The 24,107-nt window shown below is 38.1% G+C and overlaps 1 protein-coding gene across 2 annotated transcripts in view; it reads right to left on the bottom strand.

The window, feature by feature from the left end:
- MEGF10 (multiple EGF like domains 10) overlaps nt 1–24,107 on the bottom strand; it is a 106,894-nt gene that overhangs the window by 16,982 nt on the left and 65,805 nt on the right. For both annotated transcript variants that reach the window (XM_075078762.1, XM_075078763.1), the window contains exons 10-16: nt 21,905–22,079; nt 20,923–21,043; nt 18,407–18,570; nt 15,159–15,261; nt 5,255–5,401; nt 2,911–3,045; nt 2,417–2,545 (exon numbers count right to left, since the gene is read on the bottom strand). In XM_075078762.1, the coding sequence (XP_074934863.1) occupies nt 2,417–2,545; nt 2,911–3,045; nt 5,255–5,401; nt 15,159–15,261; nt 18,407–18,570; nt 20,923–21,043; nt 21,905–22,079 (974 nt within the window). The remainder of the gene's footprint in view (nt 1–2,416; nt 2,546–2,910; nt 3,046–5,254; nt 5,402–15,158; nt 15,262–18,406; nt 18,571–20,922; nt 21,044–21,904; nt 22,080–24,107) is intronic.

The following is a 24,107-nucleotide window of genomic DNA, read 5'->3' as shown; positions in this document are numbered from 1 at the left end:
TGACTGCTTTGAAAAATGTCATGGTGAATGAATTTGATACTATGTGCTGCCATTAGGATAGTGAAGCGGTTCCAAAACGCTTACTGTTCAGAGAGAGCAAAAGATAATTTTCTTCATATCAGAATATCACTAAGTGCAGAGGGTACTCTAAAAATATGCCTGTTCCATTGATTAGGATTCACATCTTGAAGTTTTTATTTGTTTCTTTAGCAAGAGATGCATAACTTAGAGAATGGTTTTGTGGAAGTACAACATGAGTATTTCATAGGAAAAAAGAAACAGGTCAGACACAGAAGCCTTAGCTTTATTCCTGTGAAAGTTTAAAAAGGCTGATAATTCCTTATTGTTGTGTACTGCTCATTGTCCAGAGCCCTGTCTGAGAGCAATAAAAACTCTTGAAGCCTTTAAGTGTTTGCATAATGACTCATCTATGTGTGGGCTGTATTTTTGCAAAGTGTTATCTTTGCCCAAATTTCATTCCATAAAGAAATACCCTACGTTGTACTGGGAAAAAAAGGTAGTAAATTTGGTTTTTGTTATTTCCACTTAAGTTGAGCCTTATAATGATTTTTATTATTGTTTTTTGTTTGAAATTAGTGGTCAACTAAGAAGGAATGTAAATCACATACAGATGAAAAGTTAGAAGTTTCAAAAAGGTCGCTAGTTCCAAAAGAAATTAATGGAATCATTATTTTCCATGTGAACGAAAGGCCTTTATACAAAGCAAATAAACTTCCTCTGTCACGGTCCATGAGCACAGCCTCAATAGACACTTCCATTCATATTGCTGGCACCATTTTCTTGTTATTGATTCAGTAAGTCCCTCCTCCTCCTAAATACCCCTATTCTGCTACTCTCCCAACTACCTACTTATTTTACCATAAAAACAGGGACCTTTGTTGCTACTGGCTTCCACAGGAATAGGACCAAGATTTATTTTGGTATCATATTGAGCTGCGCATGCTAATCACTTCGCAGAATTTAGCCAGCAAAGGTTTTTTTCCAAAATGACCAGATGTTACATCACACTGGTACAGAGCGAGTTAGCCTGGACCAGTCAAACCGTAAATTATACAAACCAATGAGGCATGTTATTAGGAAATGCACCTCTCTGGAAACCCCAGCACAATGTCTTCTGAATTTTGACATATCAGGGTCTGGTACAGCTTCTTTTATTCATAAAAATGGGTTGACTGAAATTTTGGCATGCATGTGTTTCAGACTGTGTGGATTTTGGTACCTTATGGAATTGGATATGCTTCTTGTGAGAATTTTGCTTCAGATATTTCTTTCCTGTCATTACTAATTTGCATAGACCCAGCAAAGCATCTAAAGAATGCCTAATTATTTAACAAAGTAACTCCTTGAAACATAATAAAATTAGGGCCTTTTTAAATCCTTTTTAAAATCGGTTCTTTTTAAATCAGTTGCAGTCTTCAGAGTTTAGCATACCAAGACAATACTCATCGAGCAAGGTAGAATGACACTAAAAATGTGTAACCATGAAACATTCATAAAAGGAGGAAAGAGAAGAATCCGTCAAAAAGTTATAAGCACTTGAAAAAAGTCATAGTGAAGATTTTTTTAACAAACTGTTCAAATGTTTAACAGGAATAAGGGTGGTCTTGCAGCAGAGGACTAACTCGTGTCTGAGAAGATCTTGGCTTTGTTCTGAGCCTTGCCAGTAGTTCTCTATGCAACCGTAGCATGAAAAACCACCCTGTATTTCAGTGCCTCAGCTCCTTATTTTTAAAATAACACCTCTGTTATTCATAAGACTGTCGTGAGGATACAAGACCTGGGATGCTCATAACACTATTGTGATAACACTAAATAATTACAGACAAGCAAAGAGGTCAAGAGCCCTCTCTGCAATGCAAGATTCATCAAGTCACAGACTTTTACATGCTGGCAGAGACCTCTAGCATCACCTAGTCCAACATCCTACTCACAGAATCTTCAATGATGATAATTTCAGTGCCTCTTCCAGGCTGGAGACTTGAGAGCCTCTCTGGACAGTTGCTGTGCATGGCCACTCTCACAGTAAGACTGTTTTTTCTTGTATCTAGTAAAAGTCACCCTTGCTGCAACCTGTGAGCATTGCCTGTTGTCTTTTCACAGTGTCCTTCTGAAACAAGTCTGATCTAGCTTCTCTACAACTCTTCTTTGGGCAGTGGAAGACTGAAATTGATCCCTCCTGTCATATGCTCCAGCCCAATTATTAGAAAAATTATAGTGCAAATGTGTTACTGATAGTGCCAATGAAATGCAGAAAAGTTTAGGATCTCTTCAATATATACCATGAAGTCCTCATTTCTGACTGAGACAGTGTTTCTTTACCAAAAAGTAGAGAATTTAAATAGCTGAACCCTGATTAGTTGTTTTAAAAATAAAGGGAAACAAAGCTGACACTTACGCTGAGAGCAGTCACTACCAATCCAGCCAGGGTAACACTGACAGGATCTATCAATAGGATTACATGTTCCATTATTGGTGCAGGTGCATATTCCAATGCAGTTCTTCCCAAATCTGCCACTGGGACATACTGAAAACAAGTTGTCAGAATTTGAACTCTTTAGTAATCAGAACAAGGTTGTATTTTCTTTATTTCAAGAGAAAGCAACTAATATTTGGATCAAGAAACATATTGCTTAGTATAGTGCTAAAGTAAGGCATTATAAATTCTGGTAAGCCCATTATAAATACTCATTATACAGATAAGAATACAGCGGGTTTCATACTTAAGGATCAAATGTTCAAACAGCTTAAACCTGCTTAAGATTCCTAATTTATAAACCACATATACTACAACAGAAACTATTCTTGGTTTTATAGTTTCCAAGTGATGGAATGAAAATTATTACAGTGGTTGGTCTCTGCATCCCATAGAGTCTTTATTACAATGTGTACCTTCATTACAGAGGGCTCCTGTAAATCCAGGTAAGCAGTCACATAAGCCAGTAATATGGTGGCAGGGACCACTGCTGTGTACACACTGGGGGCATGTCTGGCTGCAGCGGTGTCCATAAAACCCAGGGGAACAAACTGGAATCAGAAAATAAAAACTGTCATTGCTTCCTGCATTTTCTATACAGCTGTGAAGTACTCTTCAGTGCACTTGTTCCTGACTTTGAATTAGCTCTTCTTTTTAAATACACAAGAGTTACAATGGTGGTTGTTATTATTCATACAGTTCAATGCTTTACACTCACAAAAGGAGATTTGCTTGTCTTCCTCAAGGGTTTACTATATTCCAGTTAGTAATGACTTAGCTGACATTCCATCACTTATGAGGCCACACTGTACTTGGGTTATGTTTGAAATGCATAGATACTTTATGTATTATACATATATGGCTTTATACTATATGTCCGCTACAAGATTAACATCTTTTAAAGCATATTTGAAGCAAAATAATTTAAAAAAAGAGAGTGGACCATTTTATCTGTAGATGAGTTGGGTCACCTTGACTTCTTCAGTGTTTCCTAACTTGAAATACAAATAGCCATTACTTCACTGAGACAAACGTACAAATGCTTTCCAGTCATCCTTTCATTTAGGTGCTCACTGTACTCATTACATGGTACAGACAGCTATGCATCACCTAACTTTTAGAGAACCTGTGACCAGAAATGCATAGTCCACTTAATTCTCATGCTAAAGGCACTAGTTTCTTTAAAGAAAAAAAAATAAAGGAAATAAAACGGGGGGAAAAAAGGCTGTCACATAAAATGTCCTTCTTTGTTGCTCTAATCCCCTTTGGCATTTATTTCATGATAAGTTAGAATATTAGGTAATGCATCAAGAGAAATACCTGCTGCACAGCAGCAATTAGCACTGATGAAAACTAACTTGGAATCTTTTCAATATTTTAATTTCATTCAAGATTCAGTCGTTTAATTATAATCTTGATACAAGCTATGTGGCCAGATCTCTCTGGAGAGATTAACTTTTCCAAGTGAAATAGTGCCAAAAGGTCTTCCTGTTTACTGAAAAGGCACTTTCTGACTGGGATCCAAATTATTTGTATGACCTTTGTCTTCCTGGCCTCCAGACTGTGCATCAGCGAGGGGCTCTGAGAGCCACTGGACTGGAAGCCCCTTGTCCAGGTTATAGGCACAGTTCCAAAACACAGGGAACATTTTTACATGTAGTGTTATGCTTAGTCTGCCTTTGAATTAACTGATTAACTGCGAGGCCTTTAGAGATTAGATAGTGAGAATAATTACTGCACTTAGTTAGAAATGCTTAAGGAATACTACTGCCACAGTCGTATGGGATTTAGTAGTGCCATAGGCAATCACATTCTTCAGCTTAAAATCTTGCCATTCCTGGATTGTTAGGACTTCATCCTTTCCCGGTTCTGCTGCCACCTTCTAGTGATCATTTCATGTCGCCTCCTGCCTTTTAAACCTCTTTTGGAGTACCCAGTAGCATCTCTGCATTACACCACCTGCTTCTTGACCCTGTTTCTGGGAGACCTCCTCTGAAAACAGGGCCTCCCTCCAAGTGCAGAGGACTCACTGCACTTTTCTCAGAACACCTTTCCCTCACAGCTTCAACAATTCAAACTGAAGACAGCTAGGCTGCTGGCAAACTGTGATGAATCTTCTTGGGAGGGTAGATATTTTGCACATCATCTTATTTTTGCCTCGCTGTCTCTGGTATGATTTGCCTCAGTTCATCTGTATCTCACTTCTTGTAACATTTAAATTTTACAGAGATGAATTTTTCAAATGTAACTATGGGTAAGGACTGATCCCACTGGCCATTTTTTGCTACTTCAAAATTAGCGTTAAAAAAAAAGCAATAATTCAGCCAATTATTCCTGCCAGACTCAATGGGAAGCTAAAGTTTCTAGCATCTGCAAACCATGCATGTTTTATTTACCTACCAAAATGTGCAGTACAAAATTAATGTTCACCAATCACATTTGGAAATGCTTGCCTTTGTAATGGAATCCCCTACTAAATTTGTTTCTTAGAAAGTCATGTGCATAACAATGTCACGGCACAGATGATAGTAAATAAAAGTAAAGTTGTACCATAACAAGAAGAGCACTACTATTTAGAAACTTTTATTGATTTCAGATACCACTTATTTCTGTATATTCATATATTTTGACAAAATGTCCAATCAAGAAGTGTTTCATAGTACTTCATGCTACAGTTAACATAGCATTATGGTATTATATCATGTTTTCCAAGTAAGGGAGAGAGAAACAGAGATTTTAAAGCATTTATTCTGTCCTTACTTCTCTGACAAGTGGTGCCTCTGTATCCTGGTGCACACTCACAGATCCCATCATCTGGAGAGCAGGATGCTCCATTTTTGCAGTAACACGACAATGAGCAATTTGGACCCCACTGTCCCTCAGCACACACACTGTCACAGTGAATGCCTGCAACCATAAATAAACAAAACTGTCAGGCTTTGTAAAGAAGTCATATGTGTAGTTAATTTAAACCTTTGGTCTTCAGAGGACTCATTCTTAAAATACAGTTCACAAAACCTGTTTATGAAAATATCACTGACATCAAGAAAACAGAACAAGGTAAACTTGCATCTCTGCTCCTGCCTTTCCCCAGGACAGTGTATTTCTTTCATATTCCCGTTTTGACGAGATGTACGTAAGGGCTGATCCTGAGTTCTGTAACAGGAAAGCACTTCTGCAGATTTACATGAAACATAAGAGCTCCATGGGATGCTACCTCCAGGCTTCCTGCCTGCCAGTAGTTTAAGATCCACAAAGATGAATGCAAACAGCTCAATAGTATAAAGAGTTCCATAATTTTCCAAGACCTTTATACATATAAAAATCTAAAAAGGTCTTTTATTCCTCTCACTTTCACCACTGGTATAAATGAAGAGAACTGGAAGTAGACAGTAATGCAAATGCAGCAAAATAATGGGTTTTGCTTCCTCCATAATGCCTGTTTCAAAACAGCAAAAGCTTATTTTCAAATTTTATGTTAGGGAAATGCATGACAAAAGGTATTGCAGAAACTTTTCCTTCTGAATGTAAAAATTCTTAAGGTCTGACATAATTTTGTGTAATAATGGGGTGCAGGACACAGAATGATTTCTAATTAGTGGTGAGCTGATTACTGTTAAGCCTCATACCAAATGGAAAAAATGTAGCACACACAAAGGGTTTCCAAACACACCATGTGAGCATTCCAAAATGCTTAGCTGCAACAGTGTTAAGGATGCTGGTCAGTCAGTGCTTTGTCTAACCGTTTTTGGCATAAAATTGATTATAAAATGGCCACAGCCTCAACCCCTATATAAAAATCGTAATAGAAACCACTACTTATAATCATCCAATCATGGGATGGTTTTTTTCTTTGCAGTGCAGCAACATTAAATATAACTTTCCTGTTTGTTTTTTCCACTATCTGCTTTTAAAAAGCACGCTGCACGCTGAATGCCAGCAGGAACCACTGTGGAACTCAGACCGTATTGTGTCTACAGTACTTTGCATTAACAATTAAGTATTATTGTAGCGCCTCTACTGAATGAAGCCCTTCGCTAAAGGAAAAGCGGACTGAATCCAACCACAAGCATGTCTTGCTTTGTAAGTATTTCCAGAAAAATATGCCACAGGTTCACTGGCTGCCAGAGTCCTAAAAAAGCAAAACAGTTTCACATGTGACAAGAAAAAAATCTTTAACTTCGAAGAGCAAAACCTACTGTTTGTAACAAGACTGAAAAACAATTACAGTTTAGTGATAGACCATACTCAGAGGTGATTCCCCAGCCCCCACAGCAGGTGCCCTGAAAAGCTGCCTACACCCAAAGACTAACTATCTAATTCGAGGAGAGGTGAAACTCCACACTTTCAAATTGTTTGTTTCTCTGCAAAGCAATCAACAGATTGAATAATCAAATATGTGGTTCAACAGATTGCACCAACTAATGCCAGCAAGAGAGAACACACTTGCCTTTTAGAATCCAGATGCTAACCAGCAGCAGGCAGTACACAGGCCACCTAAAAGCCCTCATTGTACAATGATTTCTGGTTAATATTGACCTAAAACAAATATATTGTCAGAAAATGAAAGGCTTCTTATATAATTACTTTTTCATTTTTGCCTGCATAGGCAATGTCATTCTCCTATCTTCATCTACATTTGAGAAGCAGTGTAGACTTGCTTCTCAGTAGCCTGGGTCAACTTTTTCATTAACTCTGTATTTGTGGATAAATAGATAAAAGAGAGTGGTTTGATTTTGAGAGATGCTAATGCACATGAGCAGGATGAGATCACAGCATTTTTTTCAGAAACAAGACCACTTCTTTCAGATGCATAAAATTGCGCTGCTTGAGGTTCACAGATTTGAGAACTCGGATTTGTAAGTCTGTGAAAGCACAAGCAGACACATGCAGAGCATTTCAGAATGGAGCCTGGCATTCTGTTCACGTGAATGTTGTCTGTCATATCACACATAGCTTCACTCAGCAAACCCTGCTAAAGAAAAAACATTTTTCACGTAGTCTTAATAGGTTTCAGTGGTGTTCAGTATACAATGGTCACTATTAACAAGTCAGCGGTTGCCAAGAGTTACCATAGTGCATTATCTGCGATTATGTAGACCAGTGACATACAATAACACCAGGCTCAATTATATCGTCTTGATCTATGCACAGAGGATGCTTTATGACAGCATGGTGTCAAAGGGCGATACTGGGCACACTGGGATAGAAAAGACAATGGGACCCATGCTTACGATACTTAAAAGAGCCAACAACTACCATTAAAAATGAAAAAACAAAAAGTTCCTCCAGTAACATCAGGAAAAATTATCCATTAAGGAAATTGAAAAAATTACCTTCCTTTTCCCACTTTCCACCCTTATGAGAGGATGCAGTCAGGTGAAGGATATCCCTCTACTTACCAAAGAAACAGTGTACCCTCCATATCACTGAATAATAATTATGACAATATAACATACTGAAAGAGCGCTGAATATTACTATAAAAGGAATTGTATTATATTCACTATTGACCATAAGAAAAACCAATTTCACCCCTCTGTATGTGTCAAGAACGAATGTAGCAAAGCAGAAATACTAATTCATTTAGTGATTCAATGCATCTCTACTTACACAAACAGTTTTAAATCTCACTCACTCACTGTTTTTAGATAAGTTCATACAGCAGTTAAAAATGAGAAACTGAGTTTCACATCTTAGAGCCGTAAAAATCAAATATGTGTGTTTCTGAGAAAGAATAGGTTAGAAATATTAAAAGGATTAAAAAATTAAAAAATAATTTTCCAGACTCGGATGCTTTATATGAAATTTCAGCCAGGAAAGCTACGCTTTTAAAGAAAAGCTAGACATTTGTGAGGAAAAAGAAACGTTTTTACTAGAACTGACAAAGCAAGATTTCACTCAGCTTTTACAACAATATCAACAGTATACTGGCTTATGATTAGCACAATTTCAAGCAAGTATTAATCTCGTATGCAATAAAATTGTTTTTTATAAGTTTTCATGCTGATTTTGGTACTGATAACGATATCTGCGAGGAAATGTTTTTGCCAGAGCTATGGACAAAGAGCTCTTTGATGGCCTTCACAAGTTGCTAGGCAATAGCTGAATGGTCATGATAAACTTCAGCTAAGCTGCTCTGAAGAAATGCTCATGCATTTAATGCCCAGTGCTTTATGCTGGGGGCCTCACATCTAAATCAGCATTCCCCCAGCATTCGTAATTGCATGAATGAAGTAAATAATTCTTTAGGGATACCAGTGTTTCTGCAGTCATGCTAGCAGTGTGTTTACATACTCCCTATGCTATACTTTAAAGTTGAGATTCAATGATCCATCCAAGTCAGATCAATGGAGAGCTAATTTGTTTTAGCATTCATAGGGGAAAAAATTACCAATTATTTCTTATGATCTTCCCAGACAAATTTATTATTGGACTAAGTGCTTATTATATTTCCATTAGACTGATAAAAAGTTATCCAAACTTCAAAAATAATTATTTTTTTTCACAAGGAACATGTGTTTGCTCTACAATTTATCTTCATGACACATGGAATTTTCCAGTATAGCCTCTCAGAATTAAAACCTGTTTGTATACTAGTGTACCTCCCATCTGTCAGAGATAAACTGGATATACACAACCTAAACAAGAAAAGGATCAAGCCCTCAAAACTTGGGGAAATCTTGGTGTCAGTAGAGCTAATGATACACTTCCGTTGTGGTCCAATTGTTGTGGTCTCTTCCTTCATGTTTGAGAGAAACAAACACTAGATCACTTCTGTTCAAGGAAGCTGAGACTTCTGATGGTGCCAAATGCTTCCCTACTTCTCTGTCAAATGAGTAGCCCAAAGGAAAGGGAGAAACAGCACAGGGAAGCAGTGAAAAACTTCATAGGCACTGTTCAGAAGTACCTTCATTGTCTTTAAGGGAAAAGAAGTACGTTGCTCCCTAGCTGAAGATAGCCAGAAGACTAAATAAAAGTGTCTTATATTAAGGAGCCAATAAAAGGATCACAGATTTTTTTGCTAGAATTTCAGACTGCTGCTTCTTCACTGCAGCAGCAGGAGAGTTTGTGCCTGTGAGTTTTGGTAGGAACACAGCTACAAAAGTTTATCAACAAAAACAGTGCTGTATCAGAGTCTGAAGGCAAATTTTAGTGGAAGAATCACTTTTGAGATATCCCAATATCTTTCTGAAGGCCATACTGTTGCTATGTACTGTCACCCACTCCAGTGGTGCTCTTCTTTATATCTACCACATTTTAGGTAGCCACAAGAAAATTATACTTCTTTTCTTACCTTCTTGATAGGTAGAAAATAAATGTACTTAATCTACTGATTTAAAGTTTTTCTTCTAAGAGTGGTATTGCTTCCACATAAAGATCCACCACAATGCATAGGTAATAGAGATACAGACACAATGAAGTCCAGGTGCAGGGTCGGCCAACCCTCATACTGAAGAATTCGTCTCCCTATGTTTGGAACATAAGTATGCTGGTTTTTTATCATGACACTGTGCCCACATACAGTTTCATTTTGTGGCACACTGAATAGTCATCACGATGGGACCTTGTGCTTCAGGAGGCCAGGGGAAACCAGCCACGATACAGGGAAACCCAGGTTCTTGCAAGAGATTCTCAGCTTGGGTGCACCAGAGTACCAGCACCACACATGATGTTCTATCAGCAGCTTGTTTCTCAGTCTTAAGGTGAGGGAGACCCATGAGAGTCTTCTTTCATGCCTTTTATTCTTCTATGTAGGAGGGAAAAAAATGCATACACATTAAACACTAAGGAGCAACGGAGAGTTCTAGTTTGTGCTTCCCAGTGGACCTGGTTATTTGCATCAGTGGGGAAGGTGTCAGATGACAGACCTCCCTCTTATAATCCAGCAACAAATGTGCCTCTTAGAAATAACGTCAGGACCACATGGAAAGATACAGCACTTCCTCACAGAAACAACACATCTGGTGATGGGCCATCTGACTAGCATCAGCAGGTGTCCTGCACAGCAAAAAGTCACCAACACCCTATCTGCTCTAGCATATGGATGAATACTATGCACACTGGTGAAATGTAGGCTGATATTACTGCATCTGTCTTTTCCATAAACCAATGCTATTGTTTTGGTACGGATAGCAGACGAGTGGTATTTCATAATCCCTGGCACTACATGACCTTTAAATTGATTTTAAGAATAACAAATGTCGTATCAGTATGACATGACATTTCTTCACAAACAGAAAGGTCCAGTAGAACTGCACCCAAGAAAGCACAACAGTAATGTGTTATCAGTAACACCCACATTACTGTAATATAGTAATAAAAAAAACTGTCTAGAGGAAAACCTTTGCCCTTTTAGCAACAGTAATGCAAAACCTCAGTTTGCAAGAATATGAATTCTCTAATCTTTTAGGCAATTTGGAAATAAACATATTTTGACAGCTGCTTGCAGAACAGATAAGATTAAGGGATGAAATTAACAGTTACCATGGTGCTTGCTGGATTGTGGTCTTTGAGAAAAGTGGTAGAGGTGGCTCTTTAATGGAAGTTAACTTAAAGTTTTAGTATAAATTATTAGAAGAATTAATTATCATTACCTATTGGGGGAGTACATTTTCTGCATCTTTTTTGTGCTTTCTGTTTTAATGGTTCTTACTCTTTTCCACTGTCTAGCTATTGCGCTCCCTCCAAATGAAGAGAAGTTATTTATAAGATACAGTGAAAATGTCAAGGGACGAGAGCGTTTGGGGCAGACATCATCCACTGTGTGGGCGGATGTTTCTCGTCTGTGCCATCCTGTCATGTGGCTCCTGGAACGTGATGGAATGGTCAGATTGCCAGGAAAAAAACATCACCCTTAACTCTTGCTTTTCTAAGCAGAACGAAGCTGCTGTATAGGGAGCACTGGGTGTAAACTACAGAGAGGGTAGGATTTCTAACAGGAGTCCTATAAACAAATTCACTTTTGTTTAGGATGAAAAATCTAACTGTTGACCTAGGCAACAGAACCTAAATTAAAAACAGAAACCCTAAATTAAAACAGAACATAATTAAAACAAATTTTAATGATTTCCCGAGTTTTATAACAGCTCATGACAATGCAATAGTCAATAACTGAACTTGCACTTGCATTCATAACTAGGACCTCAGAAGCAAAAGATAATACATTGGCCATGTTCAAAAATAAAGAAAAAACTGCTTAAAAATCCTAAACCATCTAGCATCTTGTTGTTGACCCGATGATCAGCTGCAGCTATATCTTCAGGCTAAAGCAAAGGGTAGCATGTTAGCTAGGCTGCCCTTTGGTGTACAACAAAAGCACCTGTGCCCACTTTAGCAGCTTGGAGCACCCTCACTGCCCAAGGAAACATGCGCTGTACTGGGCCAGTGACCGCCCCCTCCCCACACAGTGCATTTGCTGCTCCCCAGTGTTATGGTACAACTGTGTCATCCAGCAAGGGAAAAACCTTCCACCCTTCATTTATTTTTGCAAAGTTATATAAACTATTCCCTCTGATGAAATTCCCTGGGGAAAGTGTAGACAACTGCTCTGTTCACAGAGCTGAGAAAAATATTAGGTCTAAAATATCTTTTTGGAAACTTTATATAATTTTGGTGGCATAAAAACATTTTGGGAAGATCTCCTTAGATTCATTAATTTGTTCTTGTAAAAGAAACAATTTCACAAGTTCACAATTTTAAGCTTCTTCAAATGTATTTATTTTTTAACACTACCCTCCCAGTGTTTTTCAAACAACTAAATCCTTCATTTGGGATAGATAAGCATTAGACTGATCCAAAATCAGTTTCTCCTTCTCTTTGTTTTTTTCTAGTGGGTGATACTAACCATCAAAACCAAGTAAGTCTGATGGTTACTTTAACAAATCTAACAGAAAAAGTTTAAGCTACTATAACATAATCCGTTGCATTTTAGTACCTTCCTGTATTTTCACAAATCCTCCATCTGCTTCCCCACCTATTAGGCATACAAATATGCATACAACCTCCCTTCTTAATCCTACAACTTAATCCTATCTCTGCAATGTAACACTACAGTACAGCTATGTGAGAACCTGTTTCTGAAGTATTCTTTCCTTTTTTTAATCATTCTAAATATAAATACCTACACAAAGACCAGATTCCTCATGGCTATTGCTCTGACATGTGAAGTGTGGGAGGAAGATTTTTCCAGACACTGAGTATAAAACAAGCTATGCCATTTATGTCATACCCTGTGTCTAGACATCACCAACATGTTGAAACTAGTCTGTTACACACGCTGTTGTGATGACATCATCCAGGGACAGATACTCAATTTTACCTATAATCTTGCATGAAGTCTCTTTTCAGTGAAATATTTTTGCTTGCTAAATATGAAGATGAAATATGATTTCACTAAAGGCAAAAATGTTGCCTCCTTTTCAATACCTGAGTTCAAGCACAGTCAAGGTTTGTGCTGTGCTTGAAGCCTTTGTCACAACCCAGGGTAGTTATATCACACTGACTAGGTAATTTTTATAACCTGTCATAGAGAGTTGCTAGAATTTTAGTATGGCCTTTCAAAACTACCTGTTTTAATCTGGCTTCATTCATTAACATACTTTTGGTATCTGATGATGTGTCTCAGTTCTACAAAACTCATGAGGTTTATTTTGAGCAGTACATCTAGAACTTGTGAACAGCTCTAACTGCCTACACCATGGTTGCTCAAGATCAGCAACTGTGCACATGTTTTTAATGTGGGTATTCTTTGCTTAATGCATGTATTAATTTAAGAAACCATATTTTGAGCAGATCCAAATACAAGTTCAAGAAAGTGTGTCCAAACACACACACAATTACCTGAAACTGCCTGAAACCAAGAACAGTCATCAAGGGCCATTAACGTCATAACAACATATGCACATATGCACATATTTTGTCTCACAAAATAGTAATAGATGGCATAATGCTAATAGTATTTTTTGATAATTCGCTCAAATAACTTGAATTATTTTTGCATTCTTGTGGTAGTCATTTCCCAGAGGTATCTGAGTGACTGATGGTAGGTCACACTGCAGCTTGTGGGAAGAGAATAAAACCAACAAACTCCTGGTTCAGTTAGGCAAGCACTGGCTCTGGAAGCCTCTCTGTTTCACACTGAAAAGGGTAACAACAGGGAGACCCAACAGTGAGACAGGTCTTCTCAAAGAACTTGGTAGAAGCTTAGTATATAGACAAATTGCACAAATAAGAAATGGGTTTGGTCTTCCAAAGCAAAGCAGGAGTCCTTCCTGCCCGTGTCTGTATGCCCTACAGATTTTGACTTCCTACCCCCCAATAATCATAAAACTTGCAATCATCTGAACAGGAAGTAGAAAAAACACCAGGTAAGCTGTGATCAACTGCAGCTTATCAACCTGAACTGCAGACATTGTATTACATACTGTGAACAAAATGCCTGTGATCCATCTACAGAGCTCGAAAAAGAAAGCGCATATAAAAATAAAAGTTTGGGAAAAAACGCAGTAAAGACTGTATCTGAGGAAGTCACAAGCTCTACACAAACTTTTGTGAGCACCATGATTTTCTAAACTTTCAAATAAGTGACTTGCTGCAGATTGTCTGCTCACCTCCATCTACTATGGTCTGGAAGCACCAGAGGAAAAAGAAAACATTTATATAATGAAAGTGCAGGTCTATTAGGAAAAGTATTAACTTATAAACAAGTGAGTGGATAATAAACAACAAATAATACTAGGTTACATCTGAAATCACAAAAACCCCTCCTTTTTTTTCATGCCAGAAACATGTTTTTTTCATTTAAGATATGTTTTTCATTCTGACTTCTCATTATTAAATGGAAGGAGTCCATACAGATGGGTGACAGGAAATCTGACCTTTGCCAGACTAGAGTATCACAGTGACACAAAGTCCAGAAGATTCCGAGAGGGGCAAACTTAGTGTCAATTAATCTTTACTGAAGATGGAACAGTTTTCCCAACACTTAGAGCTTAGAAATCTATGTGAGAACTAAAACTGCCTCCTAGAGTTAAAGGAAACATTTCACGATAGCTTGCCCTTCTGCATAGTTTCATCATGTTTTCAAAAAGTCTTGCTTTCCACAAACAAAAGAGTGCAACAACAGTGTCAAACACAAGTTTTGATGATAATTAAATATATATAGTTCTTAAAACCACAATGCAAATGCTGGAGAAACTTTGTGGAAAAAGTGCAACAATTTTCAGACAGAACAAAATACGTGCAGAGAAACTTAATTTTTTCAAAAGTTTGAGAAACTCAAATGGCAGCACAACTCCTGGATGATTTATCCTCTTTTTGGCTGCCTGAGCAAAGCTTCCTGAGTTCTTGGATGTGGCACTTTACCTACCAAAGCTGCCAGCACAACCTTGAATATTTATAGTTATTCACCACTTTCATAAGGAATCATACTGTGGAGACACCCAAGTTCTAAGATTTTCCCTTCTATTCCCAGTTTTCTGTGGATACCATGCTTGACAAAGTTTCCACGCCTATGAATCACAGAAAGGATACAGCAGCCACAGAAATGGCCCTTTTCTCCTTCCAGCCCTGCATACTCCTCCTCTACCCACAAAACCAAAAGGCAAGACCAAGTCCCACCACAGTGGGACTCTCATTGTCTTTCATGACGGTCTCTTTCGTACCTGACCATCCCGGTAGACAGCGACAGTAACCCGTGGTGGGATGACAACCATCCGCATGGCTGCAGTCACAGCGTTCAGCACAATCCATACCATATGTGCCGTCCTGTGGCAACAACAACAAAAAAAATAACCCAGAGATGACTACAACACAGAGTTGGAGGAGAACAAGTTCTGATCAGCCCTGCGTCAAAAAGCAACCACACGTCTCTCCTGAACCATAATCTGCTTTCTTAATATAAAAAGCTTCTGGCTTTTGCAACATTTTAGTGTCCTATATTTTTGTTCTTTAATTTAAGAGGGGAAGACAACGAATTAATTAAATCCTCTTGAAAAATCCCAGACTAATGGACCTGGAAACAGTGATTCATAACACAGTAACCCACACTGTCAGAGACTGTCATGAAAGCTTTCTTGTACTGTCCCTCTAATTTCCCTCACAGATGAGTTCCTACTCCAGGACCTGGGGTCCCTCGATGGGAAAGCAATTCAGACTCCTTTCTTCCTCAGACCCTGAGCTTTCTATGTATTGGTCAAAAAGGTTACCACATAAAGCCACAATTTCTAAAAATGAATAGTAAAGCATTAGATTAAAGTATATCTTCAGTGTGAAGTTTATTGTATAAACAATGCAAACTGTATAACTTTATTTTGATTAAAAATCCTTCCCTCTGAACTACAGTAAATAGTGTGTTAAAAAGAGAAGCTCTTTTTAACAGAGATAATACACAAAACAAAATATTTTTTTTGCCAATTAACATTTTTTGAACCGAGAGAGATTAAAGTTACAAGTTGAACACCCTTCCTGGTGCATTCAGCTGTGCCAAAAGAGCACAGCTGATTTTCATGGAATTACATCTAAACATTTGAATTTTGCCTTTTCTGCTTCTTCTGTAGAATATGGCACATACATTTTGGGGTAATTCCATACAAAATCAATCTGAAAAACTGAAAAGAGCAAAATGTTTACAATTGCATTCTTAAAACAAGGCCACAACAACAGTAAGTTAATCTTACAGAAAAAGTGTCAAAACCAAATTTTAAAAAATTGAAAAAAAGCCAGTATAATTTAAGGTAATGCTTCTGGGGTTACCCAGAGAAAAGGCAAAAAAGGAAAAACCATGTCAGGTGTAAAACCCAATCATTTAAATTCAAGGCTGAAAATTGGTCTCAGTCACATTAAAAACTAGAATAAAACCTATATGAAAATTGATCTGCTGTTCTTTGATGTTCATGCCTACATTTTTAGTGAGTTCTACAGGATTTAGCTATTCAATTCCTGATCTTTCAAGTCTAAAGTAGAACAAAATCTTACATTACTAGAGTATGAGGAGCCTTTTGCTCATCTCAACAATACTTCTTTATATAGAGAAAAAGAAAAGATTAACCATTTCCTTTGCATATAATCAGATTTGGAAAGAAAGTAAATCCTCAGATATACTGTTGAAAGTGGTATTTTTAGTCTGCTATGTATTTGGACTGAAGTCCAAACTTCAGTCAAATCTTGAGCAAGAATTTGGGCGGTAGTATTAATTTTTGGAAGTTATTGAAACAAATTTAAATACATTGATTTAAATAAGGTAATTCTTCTCAAAGAAAAAAAATCAGACTACACTGGACATATTTTAATTCATTTTCTGTTTATTCTCCTGCTCTGGAATTTTGAGGCAGAGTATGCATCTGAAATATGTAAATGCTTATGGACATCATTTGACACTGACACAGAGAGATAGAGAGCAAGACAATGAGCATGGGCATGCTAAATTATCTGGTATAGAAATGCTTTTAGGCATTATTTTGCTAAATTTGGAACAGTGAAGCAAATGCCATGAAACAATACCTATCTTTTTTAATAAGTCAGTTTTGGAAGAGCTAATGGAGCTTGGGAGATCTCATCATCCTTCAGAATCAGACACTAAAGTGATAAACAAAGCTGCTTTAGAAAATTAGTCTTCTGATGGAGATGCATTGTTGGAAACACTGCATAAGCATGCACAGATGGTACTCTAATCAGCTTTCCAGAATATTTTAGGATTTGTTTGCCACTTTATTCACTATATCAATGTATGCTATACTTAATCTTAAAACCAGAAACAACCCAAAAAAAATCACTGAACTGAGAGCAGTTCAACAAAACAAATTTTCATTCAAAACAAAGGTGTGGTTTCCAGTCTTACGTTGTAGTTCAGCTACTCCTATCATATTACTGCTCAGTAGAGCTTGCCTAAACTGACAGAAGCTTGAATGTAATATGGGAAGGGAATTTACAAGGTTTATGTTCAGCTCGGGTAATTCCTTTACAATTGTATTAAACCAACAATCTGCTCTGCAGATAGTATTGCAAAAGTGAAGAAAAGACAGTGGACAGGAAAAGGAGAGCAGGAAGAAGTTTATTTTAAAAATGAAGTTTGTTAAAAATTTCCCAGAAAATTGAAGTCCATCATTAGAAAAGATGGACTCTGGAAACCCCCATTTTTCATAAAATATTTCATTTTCTGTGCATGAATTGTAATTGAAACCAAACAGTTACATAATAAAACAAATCCATTTTTAATTTTACTGATTTTTAGATTTTGAAATTATATACTTTTATGGATTCCCCAGCCCATGGATTACAAGGTGGAACAGAATTGCTGAGGAGCACGCCTTTGTCAACACAATGATTTCTAATTTTGAAGTTCTCAGGGTCTGGGAGATAGTGGGAGTCAGAGCCCCAACAGAAAGGCAAAGACCTGTCATGGGGCTGGGAGTAAGAATGCCTTCTCATGTCTGACTGAGAAGGAATGAAAGTTCTTCATTCATACTGTACCATAGATTTAAGCTAATTTAATTAAAATTGTGTTGTTTGAATGTGGAATATATTTTTGGTACATTTTTTCTCTCATAATTTTTACTTAAAGTAGTTTAACAGAAGCAGTTTGGATAGCATTTTATGCTGATAGGGAAAAATTTGGTTCTGTGTTTTTCAACAAATTCTAAAAGAGCTGGTGAAAAGTTTGAGGTTTAAAGTGTGAAAGCAAAAAAGAAGTTCATCTGTGCATCTTCACTTCTGTAGTCATTTTGCTGCGCGGCAGAGTTCTTCCAGAATAATTGTTTGTGCATGTCCCTGATCTTGAACCCTGTTGTGTTTGGGCTGCCAGGTGCAGTGCTTCTTAGGGACTTATTCCCGTGAAGTCAGAAGAATGACAGGAGCATGCCCCTGCTCTCAGCATTATCCTACAGTGCAAAATCCAGTGAAATTATTGAACTACCTGGCAAGGAAGTTCGCATTTTTCTCCTCTCCAGCCTGGGGCACAGGTACAGGTTCCATCCAGAGCATTGCAAGCCCCTCCATTAAGACACTGACAAGTTAAGTTACAGCCAAGTCCCCAGGTACCACTGGGACAATTTATTGAGCAATCAACACCATGCCAACCTGCCAAAAACAAGAATTAAAGTGACAAATTAATTGGGTTTCCCCCCATTTCTCTCTGAGGACATGTTTCCCTCTGCCTACCATGTGGCATCTCTCGAGATGCGCAATACCAGGGTAACGTTAACTACAAGCTAGTTATCAGCAGTTTCAGCTGAGGACTTGTCCAGGTTTGAGCAAAGGTGCTCAAGGGCACCTTGTAACATCTGTGCACAGCACACATTTGCAGATGGGTGCCAACATACAAAAGCAATTGATGGGAGATCTGGAATGGAAACAGAGACACCTTGAAATTTCACTGAGAAGCACTAAACTATACTGAAAGTTTTAAGGCATAGCCTGAGGAAAAAAAGGAACACTTTCCCTAGACTTAAGCTGCTGCTGTCATAGTTCTTCCACCAGCATTCAATACAGACAGTTCTGCAATATAGTTTTAACAGACATCTTAAGGCACACAAAAAAAGAGAAAACAGAAAAGTAGTGCATCAGTTGGATTTCTCCAAGGGTACATAGAAGACCTTTTAGATTTTTTCTGTACTTCTTTCCAAATACAAAAAAGAATGTAATGGAAAATGGTTCTAAAATGCAGCGTTCACCACTGATTATGCCTGATAGCAACGATTCACAGACTGCACACTGGATAGACAGAAATATAAATAGATTTTTAAAAATGTGCTCATCTATTGAATACAAGAGAAATGGCGTGAGCCAGTCATACGTTATCATCAGCAACGACATAAGCCAAGTTTCTAATTTTGTACCTTGTTTACAGTAAGTGAAGGGAAAAATAATTCTGCACGGAGCCTAATCAATAGACTATGCGAAACACATGTATTGAAATAAAGCTGCCTCGTGCCCTGGATTGCTAACTTTGAATTTAGGGGTCATTTCAGGAAAAAAAATGTTATACTACACTAGCTAGAAAATTGAGCCACTTTTGCTCAAGTCTCTTCCCAGGACTTATAGACCTCCTTCATTTATATGACAAGTATCTGGGTTTAGCTGAATTTCACCAGCAGCCCTTTTCATCATAGTATGGCTAAAACTGCAGGATGCACAAGATCGTGCATGGCTCAAGGAATTGGTTTTTTCTCCTCACAACCTAGCTACTTAGCAGTAGCTACTCAGCTGCTTTAACAGAGTCAGATCAGCTCTACTGTCCCTGGCAAGAGCAGAAGCTGGAAAACGTCCACATTTTACTACACAACTGATTTAGTTGCATTGGTCCCTGACAAATTTAGTCATTATTTGTCCAGGTAACTCTAACACTTCTCCCCCACTCTCAACATTGGTGTATTTTTAGAAAAATTTTAGACTGGGGTTGTCTACAATGCAGGCTGGGCACAGGATTTGCCTTGGAGTATTGAACAGCCTGCCCCTTTTCTCAGAAATCCAGCATCACAGCTGAGGGACACTGGACTTCAAATCCTTCTTCACAGCAGAATTGAAAAAGAGAACAGGTGTATTGCAAGAGCAGATTTTTAAGTGGAGTTTAGTAGTATATTTTGGGTTGAACTGGAATACCATGTGGACCTGTAGACCTTTATATGGCAAAAGATCTCTGCAGAACCAGCACTGGAGGATGTCTGAGATATCTTTCTTCCGGCCAAAGGCATGTGCTACTGGGAGATGGAGAGGTGGGCAGGCACATACAGTTTCTGGTGGAGGTATACTGACCATCAAAATTACTGTTGGGAGGAGGGAGGCAGGCAGAGCAGTTGAGGAGCGTGAGTCTGCTCACACTAATACTGGGAGATTCAGAAAGTTTCTTGCAGAAGGGAACAGTACAGTGCACAGGCTGGGAAGGGGATCAGGCAAGGTTTTGTCAGAGAATTGCTGAGGAAAAGGATATTTGAACAGAAAAAATTGCCAGTAGATGTCAACATCAGTGCTAAACTGGCAGGAAGAAGTCTGTGCCTCTGTGATGCTGAGAGGGGCAAGGGTGGCAGTCAGATGTGGTGCTCACCCAGACTGAACGGAAACAGAGCTACATATTTTGACTAGGAAGGCTGCCATCAGATAAACGGCATACCAGTAGTCCTTTTAGCAGACCATAGCATTGCCACAAGAGAGAAGTGGTGGCCCATCTCAGAGTAAAACACTAGTCATTCACCCAGCCAGAGTACACAGACAACCGAAAACTGCATCGAGGAAACACAAACAATGTATGCACACTCTTCTCTGAGCAGATGTTTTCCTAGATTTTGCCTCCCAGAGCAGCAGAAGCATAAACTATCTGGTGGTATGGCCTTCAAGGTGGTCTGCTTTTCATCGAGTTTCTTTCTTCTCTACTGCAAAGACTCAATTTCATTTTACGATTACAGAAAAAGAGAATTAATCTGAAGAGACCCTTACCTGCTTTGCAGGCACAAGAACCATCTACTGGTGAACAGATGGCTTCGTTTTTGCAGTTGCACACAGACGAACAGTTTACTCCATATGTCCCCGGAAGACAAGGAGTACCACAAGCAGCACCCTGAATTATACAAAAATAAGAGTCTAAAAACTACTTGAGGAAGTTCAGACAATACAAATAATAAATGACCTAGAGTGACTCAGGTGCTCGAAAGCCAGAAAACATACAGCCTGTGACTGTCCTAGGCTGTCACTAAGTTATCCTGAATTTAAGGGAGAGGGATTCCTTCATGCTTTTTAAGTCTACAGTAAGCATTACTTTTCTATTAGTTGGCGTGAGAGCTCAGGTCACATAGCTAACAGCACGTGGTTAGATCAAGGGACAGTATTTTCAGTAATAAAGAAGCCATTTATTAAACCAAAACACAGTTAAGACAGCAATTTAATGGAATATAATGTGGATATGTAAAATATTTCCAAGAATTAATTTGCCTGAAGTTTTCATAGTTATTATTCATAGAAGAACGGTCATGCTGTAAAATGTTTTCTGTCTTAGATTAGCATCCAATGCACAGGTAACACCAAATGTGTAAAAGCTGCAGAATAATCTATCCTGAACTGTAAAAACAGATGTATTTGTCTAGAGTTTCTCTGGATGGAGCACTAGGAGGTAGTTCAACAAGACAATGACTCAAATCTATCCTTCCTCTCTTTACTTACACCTCAACAGCATACCCTCATTCTTACTGTCTTATAAAGCAACTAACTTTTCTTTCTTAGAATGGCTCCATTTCAGTTCCGAGAACCAATCACAAATTTTGTGTTTTCAGGATCTTATCATATAATACACCCAGTGGTACCTAAGTATCCTTACCTCTATTTTACTGTGGTAGAGAAAGGACACCCTGGCATCTTGAAGAATTTGGCACTTAACTAAAGGCAGTGGAGTCGAAAATGGACTGTGAAAGTGAGACTTATTTACCTTAAATCCAGGGGCACAGGTGCATTTTCCAGTCACACTATCGCAGTCAGCACCATTTTGGCAGCTGCAGATCTGCTGACACGACTCGCCATAGAATCCTGGGGAACATGTCTCGTTGCAGTACAGCCCCGACCAGCCAGGCTTGCAGGAGCATTCCCCAGACATAGGGTGACAGCTGCCAAGAGGGGATGAAAGGATAAATAATTCAGGACTAAATGTGACATCAAATTTTTTTTTCCAGAGAACAAAATGCTGTTATAGATAGGTTGCATAAAGGATCTTGCATGCTATGCATAGAGGTGGTTTTACTCCCTAAACCACAAAGCAAAGGGTTCGGTATATGTATAAAGATGCATGCCAATTAAGATAAGAAATGTAACATCATACATACATACAGACATGTTGTGAGGACATGGAAAGAAAAGGAGAGGCATTGTTTTTCTACAGTTAGTTGAAAAGAAACCTATGTGAAACACAATTTTTACCATAAAATAGATATTCGTGGTTACAAGTATTAAGTTGGTGAAATCATTACATTCCCAAAAATGTGTCAGGTTTCCACTCCAAGTATAATAGGATCATTTTCATATCACTGCCCAAACTCAGCAGCATCTTGTCTGAGAAATATGATGCTTTGGTAAAATAGCATGGCATCCAACACAAAATAACAACACAGCACCCAATGAGTAGCAAAGCACAGTCTTTTCTTTAAATTGTTGGTTGAAAAAAAGACAACTGGTATCTTACCAGGAATGATACAAAATCATTTGCATTGGGCAGAAGTCAGTTATGCCATCAAAGCAGTGACCTTTTAGAGAGTATCTCCCCTATGTTGGCCATACCTGGTGGCAGACCAGCTGTCCCTACCTGGAACAGCAGTTTCATTGAAGGACCAGTAAGACAGCTGTTGCCTCATAACAAATGGACATCATCAGCTGTGCAAAGATATATGTGCTGGAAAAGTGGACACAATGGGGTACTCTGTAGCACTCTGGCAGACAAAGCACTTGCTTAATTCTCACCAAAGGAAAGCCTTAATATCCAAATCCAATATATTTACAATGGGGAGACTGTTTAAAGATATTTGCCTGCCACTGATTGAAGTGAAGTTCCTTTAAGTGTGCTAGCAAAAAAATGTGCCTTCGTCCAGACGCATTAAATGACCCATGACAAGAGCCTGATTTTGCAAGACTTGCTGACTCCTTGTGTGTGGGTGTGTTTGAAACAGTATTTTTCTGATCATTTAAAAGTTTGAAAAAATACCTACTGCACTTTTAAGTGCTATAACATAGCAACAATATTATTTGAAAAAGTTGCAACCTAACAAAGGAATACAATATTAGTTACAACTGCTCTTGGGCTTGAGGACTACTCTTGTCAAACCGAGAATTATAGAATCATAGAATCATAAAGATTGGAAAAGACCTCTAAGATCATCAAGAGTTTCCTATTGCCACATACAACCAACAACATACTGCTGATCAAGGAAAGGATGAATTACAAAGGTTGGAATTTCATTACGCATTCTGCTCTCTATATATTATTGCATACATTGTGACATCATAAGGATTTGGTAGTCTGGAAGATATTAGATCTCTTTGACATTATTAAGCTGGTTTACATAAAGTGAGAGGAAAGGTCTTTTCAACTAAACGATATATACAGAAATGGTTCAAAACTCATGGGGTTCATAGTCAACAGTTCTGGTTATTTGCTCAGTTGTAAGTATACCTACCATGAAATAAGTTGAAATGGAACTATTCTTATATAAAATACATGCAAAATTATGAAAACACATGATTCAGCAAGATAATCAGATGTGTCCCCTATTCCTAACTTCCTGTAGGTACCCAGTGGCATTTTGGATCCAGTTCCCATGTTTCTTATTAGTGGAATAATACAGGGCAGGGGATGTGAAAAGATTTTCAAGCAACAACTGAATAGTCATTAGAATATGAGTTAGAATATATTCATAACATTAAATTAGTAATACTGTCACTTTAAGACATAAATCCCAAAGCTGTTTGGGTTGTTTTCCTTTCAGGGGAGGAGAAGACCACACGCATGAGTGTGCATTGGGTATGAAGCAGAGGCATTGATATTCTGTGCCCCCCAGTGAGTGTTACTCAGGCATACTTGCACATATATTGATTGACACCAAAATTAGTATTCCGTAATTTGTAATTAGATGTAGGAAGCTCGA

Source organism: Phalacrocorax aristotelis, chromosome Z (genome assembly GCF_949628215.1).
Source record: "Phalacrocorax aristotelis chromosome Z, bGulAri2.1, whole genome shotgun sequence".
NCBI classification, from domain to species: Eukaryota; Metazoa; Chordata; class Aves; order Suliformes; family Phalacrocoracidae; genus Phalacrocorax; species Phalacrocorax aristotelis.
The sequence above is the reverse complement of the archived record's forward strand: the minus strand, read 5'-3'. Positions and strand labels throughout refer to the sequence as shown.